The 19,366-nt window shown below is 41.6% G+C and overlaps 1 protein-coding gene across 1 annotated transcript in view; it reads right to left on the bottom strand.

Moving 5' to 3' along the window:
• Window positions 1-19,366, bottom strand: part of LOC119220474 (ras-related protein Rab-26-like) — a 24,218-nt gene extending 4,852 nt beyond the window's left edge. The window contains exons 1-5 of the mRNA XM_062565894.1: window positions 18,677-19,366; window positions 17,191-17,301; window positions 6,555-6,596; window positions 5,654-5,720; window positions 3,754-3,806 (exon numbers count right to left, since the gene is read on the bottom strand). Of these exons, the coding sequence (XP_062421878.1) occupies window positions 3,754-3,806; window positions 5,654-5,720; window positions 6,555-6,596; window positions 17,191-17,301; window positions 18,677-18,862 (459 nt within the window). The 5' untranslated portion in view covers window positions 18,863-19,366. The remainder of the gene's footprint in view (window positions 1-3,753; window positions 3,807-5,653; window positions 5,721-6,554; window positions 6,597-17,190; window positions 17,302-18,676) is intronic.

Genomic DNA, 19,366 nt, shown 5'->3' with positions numbered 1-19,366 from the left:
AAAACCCAGTCGGCACGTAACACCGGAGCTGGAGGATGCCAGATTGTTTAAGAAGTAAGTGAAACATGATTCCTTGCGGCTACAGTTAAAGTAAGGAATCATGTTTCACTTACTTCTTAAACGATCTGCCATCCTCCAGCTCCGTTCCTCCAAAATACGCTCGCTCCCGTGGGCAGCTACTTCCGTTTTCGCTTTCGCGTTGCGGCGTTCGTGTTGCGTTGTGGCATTTGCGGTTGTGATGTGGCTTTTGTATTTTCGTGTTGCGGCGTTCGTGTTGTGTTGTGGCATTTGCAGTTGTGATGTGCTTTTTGTATTTTGTGTTGTGGCGTTCGTGTTGCGTTGTGGCATTTGCGGTTGTGTTGTTGCTTTTGTATTTGTCTGAACCTTCTCGGCCACCGTACAATTAGTCCCTCAAAACAATATACGAAAAAAGAAATGTCCTTGGATTCCACTAACGTCTTCTAGTTAGCAAATAAAAAGCATTGATCATACGTCATACTTTTGCTGACCACAATAACTTTTTCTCCACTGTACTTTTGTCGAAGCAGATTTGCCGTTCCTTGCCAAGCTTTGATCAGAGCATTAAACCAGCAGTTAAGTCTTCTCCCAGCAAGGGGCAGAGTCAGACTGGGCCATCTCAGAGAGGAGTACAGGAGGGAAGTGGAACTTGTCCCCTGAGAGGAGGAGCGTCACTGTCAGACACACAAGGAGGACACAGAGAAAGCCGTGTGCACACGGCTCAGCGAGTGCACCAAAATTCAATATTTCAACCTGTTCGCATACAGGGTTAATGATGTTGGCATTTTCACATCAGCTTGGTGACATTTATGGAGGTACTTTGAGGGTTTTCTTCTGCAAATTGTGCAGGCATTTCCCAGTATCCGTTAATAACAATAACATTCATCAGTTCAACATCAACATCAGTTTTTGGGGAAATAACATCCTCAAAAGGGAGGACATTAATAGTAAAAATTTCAGTGAGGCGACGGATTCAATTTTTTATGTTTCCTTACATTTTCAATCAGGTTAGGTGCAATTTCTATAATATCAGTCATTATATTTTAATGGAATGATTACGCCATTGGGTACTAGGGGGCTTTATGTCAGGACCCTGTGAAATTTGAAAGTGGCCGTTTCTTTACATCAAATCAACTCTGTGGCTGAAAAGACTGAAACATTTTCTCTGACGTTTGAGTTTCCATGAATTTAAATTAAAGTATATGCAAGCAGTTAATGTACAAATGTAACTCTTCTGGATCAAGTGAAAAGTAGTTTTAAAAGCACACTTATTTCTTTCTTTAATATTGCTACACATATATGGTACATTTATGGCTGTAGCTACTATATTCAGAGTTTGAATGGCTTTGACCTTTGACCGCCACGAGTAAAGAGCTTCCTTCTGCACAGTTGCAACAAACTCGGAGGAACATAAAGGGCCTTTTTCTGATGAGCGGGGGTGGAAATGGTGTGTTGTGTAACAAAGAACAATACGATGATGGCCTTGCTTTTTCCGTGACCCATCGACAAAGAGGTTGTAAAATCGTGCAACATGGCTGAATTAAGTAGATTCTGCTATTTGTTTTCCATCCACCCTCAAGTCTTTTCCATAACGTCAGTCATTCCCCTTCAACATGAATACGTCGGCTAAGGTATTTCACTTATTCCATTCCGTCTGGGAAATTGAATTTCTTCAACAACAACAACAGCAGCAAAAAGCAGGACTTTGCTCCATTGGCTTTGTCACACAAGCATACATTCAAGGACAGGCAGGAATATACAGAAGCAATGGAGCTTGCAGACTAACAATGTTCCACACAGGAGACAAAATTACAGAATGAATGTGCATTGCCTCATTTTTTTAATTTTTTTTTATTTCTATAGAACCTGATGGTGCAAAACAATCCACGGTTGGTTTCTTCATGCAACACTTGCACAGCGCGGTTCCCCCCGCTAAGCGCCGGGTCTCCTCTGATTACAAATGAACGCTATTAGAATTCATAAGGCTGCATTATTTACGTACACTTTCTGTCATCACCATCTGGTGCGGCGGTGCCATGACATTTAACTAACAGCTATGAGGTAGGCATCGTTGGACGTCCACGCCCCGGAGACAGACGCAGGGCGATGAATGAAGGTTTCATCTCGCTCGTTGCTTTCATTGGGTTTCTACAACACAGACACGTAAGCACGATCAAGCATTCAGGCATCAGCACACACAACACACACACAACACACACGAGCAATGGCGGCGGTAAAGTACTGGATCATTTAACAATCGGCATCAAAGCCAGACTGTTCAATGGGAACGATGTTATCATACTCATAGAAAATGTATTCTGAACCCGGGCCGGAGCTATTGATCTGTTAACGGTCGATAACAAATATAAAGTTTGTGTCCTGCGAGGCTAATTTAATTAGACGGCCGACTTGATGCTGATGAATTAAAATGTTATGAAAACCGCTGTTTTTTTTTGTTTTTGTTTTTTTAAAAGGTTGAGCTACAAAAAGGCCCTGCAGGCGCCGGCGTCTTGGCTGAAACACGTCAGCGATTCAGTAAGTTCTATTGCACGGAGCAGCAAAATGCATTGTCATTGCCTTTAAACAGCTGAAGATGTAGCGAGCCCGAGCACACGGCGAATTATTTGCTGAGATGACGGACAGCTGTGACATTAATGCTCTGCTCGTCTCAGTGTCCCGATACACTGCAGAGAAAAAGGAAAAGATTTCCCCCCCTGTTGCTTTCAGTTTTTCCTTTTAATAAATGTGCAAAAATTTCTACATTTGTTTTTTTCTGTCAAGATGGTGTGTCGTTAATGAGAAATAAGATTAACTTTTTAATAAAATGTTCCATTTATTTAATCAGCTGCAACATTAAATTGAATATGTCTGGGTGGCAAAGAGTGTAACTTTCTGTGATCAACTTTAATGAATAAATCTTTGTTTTAGTAGATGTATCCATCCAGTCATGTAGGAAATAAATCACAAATCTTGTGTGATAATGGTTTCAAAGATAAGAAGAACAAGAGCAGAGGAGGTACAGCTACAGACAGACCAGACGCAACTACATTCATGCCGAAAACTGAACACCGACAAATTCAGACTTGTTGCTGGCTCGGAAATCCAAAATTAGATTCAAAGAGGGGAAGCAGCCATGTCAATGCATTTTCACCACCGGAAGATGCTCAAAATTGCTTTTTTTTCCTTCTTTTGAATTGAGGCATACCAAATATCAGAGATAGCTTGGTAGAGATGGAGATAAATAGAGGGATGGAGACGCTAAGAGGCTGATAATTAGTTCCTGTGGACCTCAGAAGGGACACAAGGACACGCTCAACTGCCCCCATTCCTCCTGTTCAATTAGTTCTGGTAATTCTTTCCCCCTTTGTCCTTAAAGTCCCTACTTGGTCATACTGACTGACTTTGATGAAAACGCAGGTTAATGATGGTGAAAAAAACGACACTGAATGAATCTTAGCATCTTTACAAAAGATTCATTTATCAGTATCACACGAGCCTTTTGTGACAATTGTCAAAGTCGGAATCCAACCGCAGTTTTCAATCTATAAATTTAATGTGACGGGAATGTTTATCAAGTATAATAAAAAATGACCATATAAGATGTGACATTTGCACATTTATAAAATGATGGGAATATCTTGTAGTTAAGAATAACATTTATATTTCGTTTGTCAAAGTAGTTAATAACATTTTTACTATTACTTAATAAACTAAGATCAACAAAATGTTACTTACCTGTATGTTGTCAAAGGATGTTTTGTTTGTGACGTCATATAGCAGAAGCAAAGCTAAAAAAACACACACAAAAAAGAAAGGTTAAGCGTATGGTTTTGTTAAATAAAGTGTTTAATTAATGCTTTCCCCTTGTTTTTTGAACTCCCTTTTAAATGAAGTTTACTTTGTGCCTGACGCTGAATAATTTGAATTCTCTGTCTTATATACACACACTTCCATTAGGCAATATGATTTAGGAAATGATATATTCTCTAGATGGCATTGCCCTGGCATGCAGCACCACCATAAGAAATTGAGAATTATATTTGATTGTGACAGGTCCTTGAACTCCCACATAAAACACAACTCAAAGACTGCTTCTTCTCATCCAAGGAACTTTGCCAACATCTGCACTGAAAAGAAAATGTGAGTGAAAAACCCATTTCATACATCAAAGATACCTCATTGGATGTCTCCCTATCTGTCTATGGAGCCCGGGGAGTTCAGGTATTTGGGAAGCATCAAGGGCCTGCACAGCTTGGAAAGGATGCAATTCAAGAGTGATGATCATGTTGAAGATTAACAGCTAAGTAGGAAAGTAATAAAGCTAATACAGACTTTTCCTGGAGCCGCTTCGCACTGTTTTGCCCTCAGCTATCACTTAATAGTTTGAGTCAGGACACAGAAAATCATTTATTTATATTTATTTGTATTCATGCCAGCATTATTAAACATCATCAAAAGTTGTTAATTATTCTCATTTATATGTAAAGGCTAGCCTGACATGTTATTTGTCAGGCTAGCTTTTACATATCGGAGCAGGTGTGTCGATTTGGTGCAAAACAAACATGTTTTGCACAAAATCATGTTTCTTTTTCAACTCAATCAATAACTATAATAGGCATGATTTACTGACAAATAGAACATTTTTGAAGGAGGAAATGATTATAGATTGTGTGTACAGAATAGAGAAAGGCTTGATAAGAAGCCGAGACACAGAAGCTGCAAAAGAAAAAGCCTTTTTTGGTGAGAAACTTCAAAATGTGAAAACAAAGACAGAACAGCGATGGGAATTAAAGCTCTTTTGATCTCTTCCTCACATTCACACATCATTCGCAACATCTCAACACCTGGGATTTCATCGACATCATTTGAAAAGCTTTAGTTTGTTTCCATGGTTCATCATGACATGTATAATAATTCTTTTCAGATTTTTAGATTGAGCTTCAATGCTTTTCATTAAATGAAAGTCGTGAAGCAGAAAACACAATTCCACTCTTTTAAACGTCAGTTTCATCAAAGGTCCTCCAGGTTACAGTAGACAAATAAATCCTGCAATGCATATGCGGGCTAACTGCCAATGCATTGCATTCATAGTAGGATTATACACACAGACAAATCATTTAAGTCTTTGTTCTACTTCCTGCCAGGTGGCTGCAAAGACATGAGCAGACGCAAAATTGAGATGTGGATCTTTTATTCTCTTTCTTCTTTGCAGCAATGCAGCAAATCAACTATATTAAAGCTCCTTTAAGTTCTACTTTTTCCCCTTTGACCAAATCAGTTTCTTTAGAAAATGTTTGATGTACATGTAGAGGCCAAAACATGCTGCACTAAAGTCCCGCAAAGGGCTTTGTCTGAAATCATGTAAACAAAAGCTTAAATAAAATATATGAAATTATATGGACACACGTTCAGGCGAATTCTCATAAACCTCACATTTATTGTACCTTGATGTGCACAGGAAGAGAATACAGACTCCTTTCCAGACTATTCTAATGAGGCCATCATTTGCATATTAGGCTACATGTCAAGCACCTGATGCATGTGAGCAAATTAACATTGTTTTACCTTCAAAGCGAATCCTCTGCTGTAAAAAAGAACAACATATTCGGTGTGTTTTTGCATGCGAGTGTCTCACCATTGGCGTCCCGGTAGTAGGCGTGAGTGACACTACGGAACCGCTCCTGTCCAGCTGTGTCCCAGATCTGCAGAGCATAGGAGAGCGAGGTAATCACTGAATGGAGGAGAAGTTTCCATCTCTATAATAAGCCCTCTGTTTGCTCGGCCATCTCACTGTAGCTCATTGTGAACCCCTCCAATTATAGTCTGCAATATGGATATGAGACACAGAGGACTAATGAATAGTCCTTTGTTTTATGAATTCAGTAATGAAAAAGAGCTGTACTTCAAGCTGCATTAATTCATGTTTTTCTGCGCGCAAGCTGTAAACACATTGAAATCAACGTTAATAATAGGTGACCAGCCATGGAGCCACAGTAGTGACTGGGATTTCACCCTGGTTAATCAAAGACAAATATTTTCCTTTCATTTGGTTTCTTCAGTTGATGCAGTTTCACTCTCCTTAGCAGACATTTTGCAGGTAATTGCAGATATTACTGTTTTTTGTCAATTACTCCCGCACCTTTTTTGCCTGGACCTTTTTTGTCTATCTTTTTTCTTCTTCTATAATACAGCTTTCTTGCTGATTGTGTCTCAAGACTACCCCCAGGGCCACCACCCCCACCCCCCCCAGATCCAAGTTGCCCTAATGAAGGACGCCAATTACTGAGGGATGAATATCTTCCCCTCTCTCTCGTTTTGTAGTGCTGCAAACGGATCTTGTAAAAAGCAGGCACTGCTGAAGCTGAAGTGAGTTTTATCGAGGGGGCAGGTGGTGTTGGAAACAGGATCTGACAGGTGGCTACAACGCCACCGGAGTGAAAGACTGGTTCTTATTTACGCCTTGCTCTTGACGACAACTCGTATTGACATTGTGGTAGCAGCTGTTGATTATTGCTGGGATGAATGCACGTTCTTACCTGGAGCTTCACCTTGACTCCATCAATGTTCAGGACTTTATTCTGGAAATGAAAGCAAGACATCGTAAGGGACAGCGCCTGAATTTAAAAACATTTAATGAAAAACAAGTTCTTCAGCCTATAGCAAAAACAACAACCAGAGGTGTGGGTCTGCATCAATTTGTGGTGCCACACCTGGATGAATGCGCTCTTCTTCTAATCTACTGGACACTTTCTCTTCTATCCATCAATATTGCATGCCGCCACCTTACATTGGGCTCTTTTGATGAACCTCGTCTCTTTTCTCCAAAGGATTGAGCTCCTTTGCGCTCTCCTCGCATACGTCTCGCCATCTCAGAGACATTCCTCTGATCTGGGCTTCAATCTGCTCCACCACAAAGCACAGTGAGGCTCATCCAAGTGGACATGCACTTTTCCAGGTCAGACAGACACCTTGCTAAATAAAAGTCCATCCGAAAGGTGGCAGGAGTTGGACTAAATGTCCTTCAAAAGCGTGGCTTTGTACCAAATACCCGGGTACAAATTGAACTAAAAAGCCATTTGCACCACTGTATAAAGAAGTGAAGGAAAAGCCAGCTCCGAGGTACGAAACCTGCCTTGTGGCCTCTGCCCTTCAGCTTATTGAGCAACTACAGTCCTGGTTAAATAACCACCACATCGGACTAATCTACACCAGAAGAACATTGCAACACATTTCATAAACTACATTATATTAGTATATAACTAGAATTGTTTTGTTCATATAAGATCAGACCTATACATTTCTCTGAGTCTAATGCGGCGTCTTCGAATTCCTTTTGGTTTTATTGGTCCAAAAAAGTCAAAGTCAGTCCAAAAAGCACAAAGATATTCCTATTATTATACCTATATTTATTACCTTATTTGTATAACTAAAGTCTAGCATGCAGCATGCCAATATGTTCACAATGACAAACCTAGCAAACCGTGATTATTATTTCACATTATCATCTACGTTCAGCTTGTCAGCATGCTAACATTCTCTATCAGACATAAATATTGTACAGTTGAGGCGAGCTGTAAGTCTTTGGTCTTTCAGACATTCGGTTGCAGGAATTGCAAAAATCCCTGCAATTCTTCCATTTTTTTGTTTGTAGGTCGAGAGGAAAAGCTCCCATTGCATCTATTACCACAAGACCCTGTGGCACACAAGAGAATAAGAAGTCCGTGACCCACAATCCTGCTAGTAGGCCGATGTGGATAACAGCACCTGGCGTCTCTCCTCCCTTCAGCCCCCCCCTCCCCCTCAGAGTTATTACTACCTCCCAATTCCTCGATCCCAGAGGAGAAAGAAATTATGTTCAAGCCCAAGAATCGGCCAGCAGAGCCCTTCTAAATAGAATGATTGACAGGTCGATTCACCTTCCAAGCAGACGAGGACTCCCATACATATTCACGAATAAGTCAAGCTGCAGTTTGTAAGTGTGCGCTGATGGGAATCTCATCAGCGCCGTTGCTGCCATTGCTAAAAACAACTCACAACGTGCTCGGAGGCTTCATAAATATTTAGTAACCCAGAAATAGAATCTAAATGATAGCACACCGTAAGGATATTGGGTGGTTGGTCTGATAATTATAAATTTGCTGAGAGGAATTACATGGAATCCGCCTGAACAAGGACATAATTCAACAGATTTTGCGAGCGCCCGAGAGTTTGGACTAAGAAGTATCCGAGCACTAAACCTACTGTCGAAAGATTAGGGAAGGGAATTAAAGTAAAGTATTGCGGATTACAAATTGTCAATCACTCTCCCAGCAACACGCGGCTCCAGTTTACTTTTAGAACTTCCACCACTCACACGCCGACACGGCTGAGGTTTACAGCCGAGGAGCACCGCACTCGGGTCAACGTCATTTCCTGAGCAGAACCCTTAACACTTCAAACAGAACACACCTTCAAACACAAGCGGCTCCACTCACCGGTCAGACACCGGAGTTCGGCTATTCAAAAAGGGCCGTGTGAGAGTGAGAGGGTGCCGGCTGCAGAAGGACTCCAACAGCTCTTCGCAGGGATCATGAATTACAAATGCACAAAGAGCTTTCAGAGGGTTTCCGTGAAGTGTGAGCCAATAAAACATTAATGGCAGCGGCATGCGGCAAAGAAGAGGAGCATGATGGCCGCAAAAGAGAGAGACAGATTCACTGCACTGATAAAACTGAATAAGCGAGAGGGAGGCTGCTCGATGTCTTTTCTCTCGTTGCCCAGAGCTCAGCGGTGCATGAGGCTGTCTGGACACCCACACACACACACACGTCAGAAATATAAGCAATGGGGAGTCAAGAACGGAGGGCAAAGGGAGCGCCAGGCCTCTACTCTACAGTCAACCCATCTCCCGGCTGTCAAGTTCCCCAAGTCACGTTGGCGCCGACACATGCACACACTTCTGTGTCCGCTGCTTTCTGCCTGCAGGTGGCAGCTGATGTTGTTAGTCCAACTCCAACCGCTTCGGGTCAGTTAGCCCAACTTTATACACAATCATCCTTCAACTTCAAGAATCCATTATATTATAGTATTTTTGACATGTGGCCTCCCTTCACCGCCTCCCCGCTCTCGTTCCTAGATACAGCATCATCAGCATTTCTGAGCCACAACACCCTTTCACAAATACTTCTAATGAAGATGCACTTGGTGTTCTCCTGGAAACGGAGGCAGCACAATAAATCCCATTAGACAAAGACCCAGACACAAAGCCACCTACAGAGGCTATGCGATCCATCACCTCTGGGCTGTACTTGCTGACCTTTGCTAATGTGGAAACAATGGTTTCCAGTTGTGATAATTGCTTGTACTCTCAACTGAAATGAAGGCAAGTCTTTTTGGTGTAATGTTTTCACTTGTCTAATTACTTTGCACATTATTGTTATTTTTGTATTTATATGGATAGCAACTTCATTCTGGGAATAAACATGGAGGTTAAGAATGGAGATTTATTGCTTAAAAAGTCTGCTTCCCCCAAAACCCCTGTGACTGTGTAACAGCCAGAGCTTTCCTGGTATTGACATTTTCCACTTGGGAGACTCTGAAGTAAAAAAAATAAAAATAAAACAGAAGTTAATTGTAGGAGCAGAGGGCCTTAGGCCAATGGACATTGACAATTGCACTGCGCCAAAGTGGCGGGCTTCCGCATTCATTTATATGATACACACAGCCTGGAGAGCCTCATCGTCCCTCTACTCGGATTTTCACAGAATTTGTGCCAATGCCTTGAGACAAAACAAATGTAACCTGGACAAACGACAGTCTTAACCGCTTAGACTCCATCCACCAGCTTCCTTCCATCCAAATCAAATATGACCTTTAGTCGGCACTAGGGTTGGGTATCGTTTGAATTTGAACGATTCCGATTCCTGGTTTCGATTCCGGTTCCCAGCGATTCTCGATTCAGATTCTTTTAAGAGGCAGAGTCAAGTTTAAGATATTTTATATGAGCTAGCTAACCAAGGGTCTTTCTGAACGGAAATAGTCTGACCTTCTCCATCAATGTTAATTCTATGAACTTTTTATTAACTTTATTAATTACTGTGAATTTCTAACAGGGCTGTTTTCAACGACAATATAAATATCAAACTATGAACTTGAATATTGTATAAACATTATAAATTATGAATATATTTTAACAGGGGTACACTTTCCTCCAGAGAGCTTTATTTTTGAAACCTCACAAAAACACATTTACACATGAGTGTATGATACTGCAGGTACATAAACGTTACCTTGCTTCAGCGGTTTCTATTTCCGGTCGGCGCCGGCGGACTGAGAATCGAAACTATGAATCGAATTTTAAACTTTTGAACGATACCGGGTAAATCGCAAAGCTAGTCCCGATTCCGATCAATTCTCGATACCCAACCCTAATCGGCACACTCTACATATAGACTAACGATGGGGACATTAAATAATAATACGAACACTAGCCTCAAGTATTGCATGTGACATTAATGTTGACAGAAAGCCGTCTCTGGATGAATTTCCCCGTAATGTCTTCCTGTAAACCGCGGTGAAAGGAGTTTAATTTAGCACAAAAACTATTAAATTAGCAAAATATGCTTTATGTAACCGTGTTAATTTGGGTACATTTGTCTTTTACAAGCAGAATAAATGATTTTTCTTCATACAATTAAAATGAATGATAACGGTTCATTGTTTTCATCTGCTTGTTAATCATGCACTTGTATTATCCTTTACAATTGATTTACGGTTCAGCTGTAAAATGGGTTTGCGTAATGACATACTTAGGAAAGGAAATTCAATTCAGTACATTTTAAATTGTAGGTATTATCCATTTCAGCAGATCAACTAACAGGATCAGGCCTTACTTGGGTCCGTTTTGGCACTACTTGATGCAAACAGAGAGCAATACTCCACATTTTCTGTTTCTCAATACAATGTATTGTATGTACAATTAATGTTTCTCATCTCTGTTAATCCATGCCATGGTTAAATATTCATGGGTCTCCTCGCCTCTATAGGTCTCAGTGACATTAGGGCAGCAGGTGGCAAAGCTGCTTTTTTTTTAATGAATTACAAACTCCCTAGGCAGAAGAGAACCCCAACTAATACAAACACACACAGGATACACACATTCACACTTACTCGGATATGACAGAATGCTTGAGAACGGGCTGAGGCGTGAATATAAACACACCAGGCCAGCTCACACATGAATATACAATTAGACACCCGAAAACAATTACTGAAAATCCAGCAAAATGGCTTAAAGTGAAGGTCACTTCAACACACACACGCCTGTTTTTTGCACCTCCAACCGTGCCTCGGGCTCTCATTGTAGCTCCAACATCACCTTAATCAATTGAATTTTCAAGAAGAAAAAACCTCACTCTCGGCACCAATTGCACCCACTCAGAAGGCAAGTGGGAGAGAGTAGAAACAACACAAGACTATATGCATAGAAGCTGGGAACAAGTGACACTCAGATAGACACGTGACAGGCACAATGACAGAGGAACCTTCAAAGCCGAAGCATTCAGAAGAGGATGTAATAATAGAGTTTGTGCGTTATTTTTGAGACCCGCAAACGCAGAAACGTTCAGTGACACACTCGCCCTTGTCATCAGCATAAAGAAACATTCATCTGCATTATAAATGAGGCATTCATTGGATTAGTCCTTTGTTAATAGCTTGAGGGACAATCAGACACAACGCCATCGGCAACCATCAACAACTGATCAAAGCAAAACCTTTGACCCGTCTGCTTTCGTCAACACCTTAATTTTGACTCACGCTGAACTACAAAGTCAGTAAAATACTGGAAGGAAAGTAAATAAACCGGCGGGTGATTAAAATGAGAAATATCGAAATCAACTTCAACAGCAGTGCATTTATCTTTCCAACTAAGGTAGAGTGCTTATGAGATGACGAACATCCACTTGTTGCATGAGTCACCCTCTCAAACCAACCTGTCTGGCGATAATTACCTCATGTTTGTCTGAACAGAGAGACTTTCAGCCACTAAACAAACACTTAAAAATGCACTGTATATTAATGCACTCGAAAAAGTCACGAACAGCAGACGTCACAATGGCAACCTGCAGTGCAGTGATTGTTTGGGGGTGTACAACGTGCGCACGCACACACACACACACACACACACACACACACACACACACACACACACACACACACTTTGGTCTTTTGAAAGTAAGGAGACTGATTCATATCACGCTCATTCTAATTTAATCAAAGCGATATCACTAAGGCTGAAATGGCTCATGAGTCAATGCAGAGGATGAGTGTGTCCCTATAAGAGTATTTTGAATTTCTATGTGCAACTATTTTTTTAAATTATTCAGTTAGAAAATATCTGTTTTCTGTGAAGAATATATAAATGTGATGTACAAATACAAAGTAGTATAAAATGGAAATGCCGAGTGAAGTAGACCCGTGTACTAGTTTCCAGTCATTTACTTTGAAGCAAAAATGACCAAATCTCAGACTGACTAAACTATTAGTGCTTTGCGAAATAGTTGCTAATATATTCATTTGCAAATGGATAAAACTCCATCCTACACATAAACACAACAACAGTAGAGGCTCATTCATCTTTGAAGGCTCCCCCCCCCCCCAATGCGGCACCCGTCGCAGCACATCACTTCTGAGCTTGACAGAGAAACTGCCTGCATCCAAACAGATCCCAAAACATGGAGACTATTCAGCAGGCCGGGCCAGTTTGCACAAGCAAGACTTGCCAACAGTGATGTAGGAGGAGGCTGCTAACAATGTCTGGCTATAGCGAGGGGAGATGGACAGCTGAGCAACAAGAGCCGCCTAATGGATCTCCTCTGGTTTATTAACAGTTGCCACATCTGTTGGAACATTCTAGTAGTGGGATTGTGTTGTGTTTTGTTTTGTTTTGGCACACGCGCGTTTGTGTCTTTAACGGCCACTATATGTGCCATCAGATGTGCGGCTGGCCGGCATTGAATGGAAACCACAGCAAGATCTCACTTCCGGATTTCACACAAAGTCATCATCAACAATCCATTTTTAACAACAAGGGCTTCCCCAGTGAAACCATGAAAACCTGTTCAGAGGTTGACCGAACCATGAACCGTTGTGATGTTGTAGATGGGATGATTTATGATGTAGATGCTCTGCATTATGGGGTCAGAGGTCAGGAAAGAAATCAACGGTTGACAAAAAAACATCATCAATCTTGTTGAAATGCAAAAAACAAAATGCAACTTAGAAGGGTGAGGTGCATTATGAACATTGAATTTAAATTCTGAATTCAAGCAGATTTGACAGCCAAATCAGCAATAATGTAAGGGTCTAAATTTGATGGATACAAGCAAACTAAGGCGAAACTAAAATCTCACAAAAACAAGATGCCTAGAAAAAGCACTGGAACAATATGCAAATATATTATTTGTGGTTGTCTCTGTGTCATTTCCTTTCTTTAATGCTGCTGTATCTGCTTCATTCTACATCAATGCACAAAAATACATGGTGAGGAAATTCATACCTGCCCTATCTCCGGTGAAGGAAATTCTTGGGTTTAATCCTTGTTAATCAGGATGAGAGGGAGCATGTTGTCATGCTCAGAGTATCTATCGGAGGCTCGAGACATTTATTCTAGGGACCAAAAACGTCAAGTTATCTTATATTTCAAGTCAACTTTGGCTGTTGCCTGTTTGATAGCTCCCACCCCCACATACATACAAATCACACCCAAAAATAACAGCAGATGGAAATGAATTCTGAATTAAGGTCTGTCAGTTATGTGTGAAACTCCCCTGCTGTGCATAGAAAGGGAAACTTAATTCACTGGCTTCAACCCTGAGGTGTGAAGCTTCAGGTCCAACGTGTGACTCAAAAAGATCAGAGGGTCACAGGGCAAACGGGAACCTCAGTGGAGGCAGGTCGTTTTGATATGTCAATACAGACTGAAAAAAATTCCAACTTCGTGGTGTCTGTAGAGGACAAGTAAAGAAGTCAGTAATAATTCTCCTCTGGGGAACATTTCGTAGTTGCAGGGGGAGGGTTTGGTGCAGGTCAAAAAGCCTCTAAAGTATTTGGTGATCTATCTTCAGGCATCATACGAACTCTGCTTCCCCAAAACTAACCACCCCGACTTTTAGGTGCAGAGAGGTGAAATCTGTGGTTGCATAAGAGGTCTGTCACTTGAGGCACAGTAGACAAAACTGACAGCTGGGTGAAGCTGCATCGTCTTTCAATAAGAGTGAGAAGTGCTGCTCTTCTCCCCAACATTGCATTTACTTCAGCTACGGGATTTAAAAATAAATTCTCTCTGGTTGTGAGTCGAGGTAAATTCTGAAGATGGGAGGGAGTGAGGTTGTTTTCCCCCCTCATTGGACATATTTTTGCATGTCTTCCTATTGACTGTTAACCACATTGATGAAGAAAGAATCCTCTGTAAAGCTGCCATTAATGTTTTCACTTTGCGTGAAAATGAGATTACTCAGTTTAACTCGGCTAAATAACAAATACAATATTTAAAGCGTTTTATTTGGTCACAGGCGGATTTGATTGAACTCCAATCTGGAGGAGTTCAGCACCAAGGACAGTTCCACTAACAGACGGTGCCATGTTGCCCAGTGATGCACACATGGTGGGTGGGGGGAGTGGGAAAAGTATTGTACAAATGACTAATACACGCTTTGTTTCATTCTTTTCACAGGGTTTTTTGACAGGAAAAAAATGTTGAATATTGATGAACACACTTCAAATTGAAGAAAATTGTATGAAAAAAGCTCCTTGCTATAAAGTGCAAGTCGACTGTAGATTGCTCCTTCGCTCTCCATCTTTCTGAATGATAAGTTTCACTTAATTCTTTATTTTATAATACTCTAAACCCTACCAAAAAATAAATAACTAAGTGTCATAATGATAAAAGAAAGCCAGTCAACCATTAAATGTGCAGTTTATTTCTAGCCTGTATGTTTTTGTATGCTTTGTAAATAAATTAACCTGTTCCTTGCAGCACTGCAGAGCTCAACATTTTTTTTAGATAACTACTGCAGCCCCTGAAACGTTTCATCAAAAACACTACATAGCCCGAGCCTAAAGTGGTTTAGTGTATATGATGACATTAAAGTGTGATATTTATGTATTTGATTTATGCCGGTTACAAATCTGTATTTGCCCAAAAAAGGAACAGCGAGCAAGAGGAACACGTCAAGCTCCATTTTGAGTCCTTTAAAGTCATCCGACGCCTCACACAAATCCGCTCATGACCTCCTGATTGAAGGAAAATAAAAAAGAAGAACATCACACCTCACAAGCCAAGAACTCTAAGCCACACAATCGAGCACAGGGACGAGCACGGCACTTCAGCTTTGAGCAAAAATACATGAGGCCATTCTTTGTTATTGAGCCATTTCTAAAAAAAAGGGTGGATGTAAAATTGTATGTATTTGAAAATTAACCTAAAGCGATAGAAAAAGTTTACATTTTAGCCCTTTACACATGCAGCAGAGAGATTCCCGTCACACTCACTGTGACAATAATTATTGTAGTGTAAGCAATAAATCTCAAAGGAGGCTACAGAGGTGAAATTACATCAATAAACCTGATTTGGTCTACAGGACATTTGCATAAATGTACCCACGGGTCATATAGAATCAGTCCCCTCTCTCATTAGTGTTAGGCAATAATGATTTATCAGAATAATACCAAGCAAGGGGTTGTAAAAAGGGGAGATCGGCATGGAATATGATCAGGTATTGTCTAGTTTTTATTCTTTGTCTATTTATTTATGGCCCTTAAAATACCTTCATTGGGAGGGTCTTCTAATAAAATGCAATTTTTGTGGATTTATGTTTTCTTGGTATGACTGGGGTTTTAAGCCTCACAACGCACAAGTAAAGCTCTTTTATTGTTGAAAACATGCTGTGGTCTAAACGAGATGACACGTCAATAAACAAGGAGGGCAAGACAACAGCAGAGAACATAGCATCTTGAGGCTTTGAAGTAGGAATTGGATCAAATCCCCAATGACATGTTTGGTTCGTTATGTACATTGAGGTATATGTTAAAACAAATATCCAATTAACCCAACAGATTAACTCAGAAAGGAGCGTTGTGAGTCGAGAGGACTATTTCACCCCGACTGGAAAGAGAATAGGACGATAATGAAATTATTTGAGACGCAGCTCTGTGCCACACTGCAATAAAATAATAACCCAGTCTGACAAAAGAGCCGACTAAGCACTGAACTTTTTGAGTTTTGTACTTCTTCCTCCATTAAAAGTAAATGCAGCTGGCAAAGAAAGCTGATGAAAGCTTTGCTCAAATGGGCCCAAATGTACATCGAGAGGCAGTAACTGATAAGTAAGCAAGTCATGAAGAGGGTAAGCAATAGCAATGTCATTTAAACGCCAGCTAATCCACCAAACTATTGTGATTAACAAGGACCAGGGGTAACCAGAGTAGTACTGCGCGAGAGCCTTGTGTCTGTGAAATTGTCCAAATCGATGTCATTTGTAGCAATATATTAATTTGGGTTGAAAATTCAAAGAAATCTGTGTGTTAGATAGATAGATAGAAGAGAGTTTATTAACTCGGGAGCACGCTCCTCATCTCTGAGCAGGACAGCTTGAGGCTACATTAGCTGCTAGAAGCACAACATCAGGTTTGTAAAACAACATCTCCGGTTTCCCTGCATTGATTTTTGACTTTAAAACTGTCTGTTGGAAATTTGACAATGTTATAGGAGTGCAAGGCTAAATTAGTACTGATATTAACGCCTCTAAAACACACACACCAAACACGCTGCTCCTGTGGCTGGCGTGACCCTGTGCACCCGGTCCCTATAGAAGCAATTGCCTCTTTTTTTGCTGCCCAGGTCAGTTTGTTTGTCGGTCTCAGTCTATTGGACACCGTAGTGTGATCATTAGAAGAAGTTGGAGTGCCCATGCGGGACCACAAGGGAGAACGAAAAACTAAAGCATGTCAAACTAATTTAAGAAATCAATACCCTATCTTGCGTAACACTGGAACTACTCATAGCTCTGGAACATGTGAATTGAATAAAAAAAAAAAAAAAGTACAAACGTGGCCCCGTTCCACAAACCAGACAGTGTGCTGGCACGGACGTGGTTCATTTTGGGGTTTTAAGTTGCATGGATTTGAACTCACCCTGAAGTCGATGCCCACAGTGGAGATGAAGCTGCCGGCCAGGAAAGCTCCGTCTTTAAAACGGACCAGTAGACATGTTTTCCCCACACCGGAGTCTCCAACCAGCATCACCTGCACAGAAACACAGGAGGGAAAATAAGACAGGAATTGACTGGAGGGCTGCACAGAGTCACCACAGGAAAAAAATGAACAGGGAGTGGGGGGGAGGGGGGGGGGGGGGCGGTACTCATGTTAATGTAATACTAGTGTCTAATTGTCTGTCCTCAAGAAATAAAAACAGGACATTTGAATCATTCAGCTAAATCTGTCCTGTTATTTCGGTACGCGGCCGGTGAAGAGGGTGCACGTGAATGAGTACGAGACTACTGGTTATTGTTAGTCGATGTCCTTGGATCCTTCCTGTAAACATAACCACCTTTGAGGCATGGACACATTACAAAACAGGCTTCGGGGGGGGGAATCTGTGATGAAGTTAAAAGGTTTGATGTGATTACGGTTATCTTCTTAGCTGAGGGACTGTGATGTTCCAGACCTTGACAATCAAAATTGCCTCTTCGATGCACAGAAGGAGCAGCACAGATGGAGGAAGACAGAATGGAAAGGTCTTAATAACCATTTCAAACTTTTGTTTTTCCTCTTACAAATCTCTATATCAGGTTGTCTTCTTTCGCTACATAAGCAGAATGTTTGCCTGGTCCCTCTCGTCACTTTCAGTATTCAAATGCAATGCATTTCTTTTCACCGACTCAAAGTCGACTGGCATCCATTGGGAACGATGAACAACGGGACATTGGAATCACCTTGAACTCTCGTTCTTCTGAGTTTGTATCCTTATGGTTGAAATGCACTTATTGCAAGTCACCTTGGATTAAAGCGTCAGCCAAATGACATGTAGTGTAACTCAACACCTGTAACTACGAAGAATTTTATCGTATTTCTGCTTGAACACGGTGCTACTTCATTGATCGTCATGTTTGGCGGCAAATATGGCGTGTACAGATGTTCAGGGCCACAAAAAAACATCCCATCGTTCTGCAGAAGGAGCTTAGCAAAAGCAGTGTGCCGCCTCCCCACATCACACAGCTGCTTCAAACCCATGGAGTCCCCCTGAAGCTTGTAGTAAACACAGATAATCGGTGCGTGTGAATGTGGGGAAAGGTTAGGTGAAGCACACAAATCGCTCACTGCTGAGGCAAATACACACACACACACACACACACACACACACACACACACACACACACACACACACAAACAAACACAAACACGACAGAGCGACTGTTTATTGACACAGCTGGTGTCAGGACCTCGCTACTGATTAATAATGCATTTTTAAAAAAGTGGTTGTAAAACCAGTGAGACGACACTAATACCGTTAGTCCCGCACTCCTGTGACACATTATGCATATTATATTAAATCAATACCTCGCATTGGTTGTTTCTCGGGTGTGTACAATGCACGGCCGTTGCAGTTTGTCCGTCCTACCTTGAACGCGATGTCATAGAAGTCGCTGCTGCAGCTGACGGAGGGTCTGATGGGATGGACCACGCCGTTCATCTGCACGATGCCCGGGCTGCTCCTCGCAGATTTCCCGCTCCTTTGGCCGGTGATGCTGCCCGCGGACGGGCTGCTGGTCGCGGCTTTGCCTTTGGCAGACTTCTTGCGAGACATTTCTCAGGATTAATGAAAAAAAAAAAATCTTTATCAATGTTGAGTGAAAAAAAAAGAATCCTCCGAGGGGGGCGAAAAGTTGCTGCAGCGACAAACTTGAAATCGGAGATTTGTTTTTCACCTGCGCGTCGAACGCATGGTCCGACACCTTCTCTGCCCAAAGCAAAGGGGAGGAGATGCTGGAAATGCAAAAACAACCACCTTTAGCTTCCCGCTGCTGACAACAGCTGAGATGAGTGCGCGTTGTTCCCGGGCACCGATTGGATGCGATGTGGCAGAAGAAACTCCAACCTCGAGCGCACGACGATCCTCGGGCCGCAGAGGCGCACTCTGCACGGAAGTCCAAACGCGCCTGAAGAAGAGCCCCCAGCCCTTCATCATCTCACGTGGGAGAAGTTTGCCTCTACAGGTCATCGGGGTTAAGCACAAGGAACGTGTATTGATTTGGGTTCAAATTAACGCTCTCTGGCAAACGTCGTGTGAAGTGTCTTCACATTATGAACC

This window comes from Pungitius pungitius, chromosome 12, assembly GCF_949316345.1.
Source record: "Pungitius pungitius chromosome 12, fPunPun2.1, whole genome shotgun sequence".
NCBI classification, from domain to species: Eukaryota; Metazoa; Chordata; class Actinopteri; order Perciformes; family Gasterosteidae; genus Pungitius; species Pungitius pungitius.
This window is presented reverse-complemented; position numbering and strand designations above follow the sequence as displayed.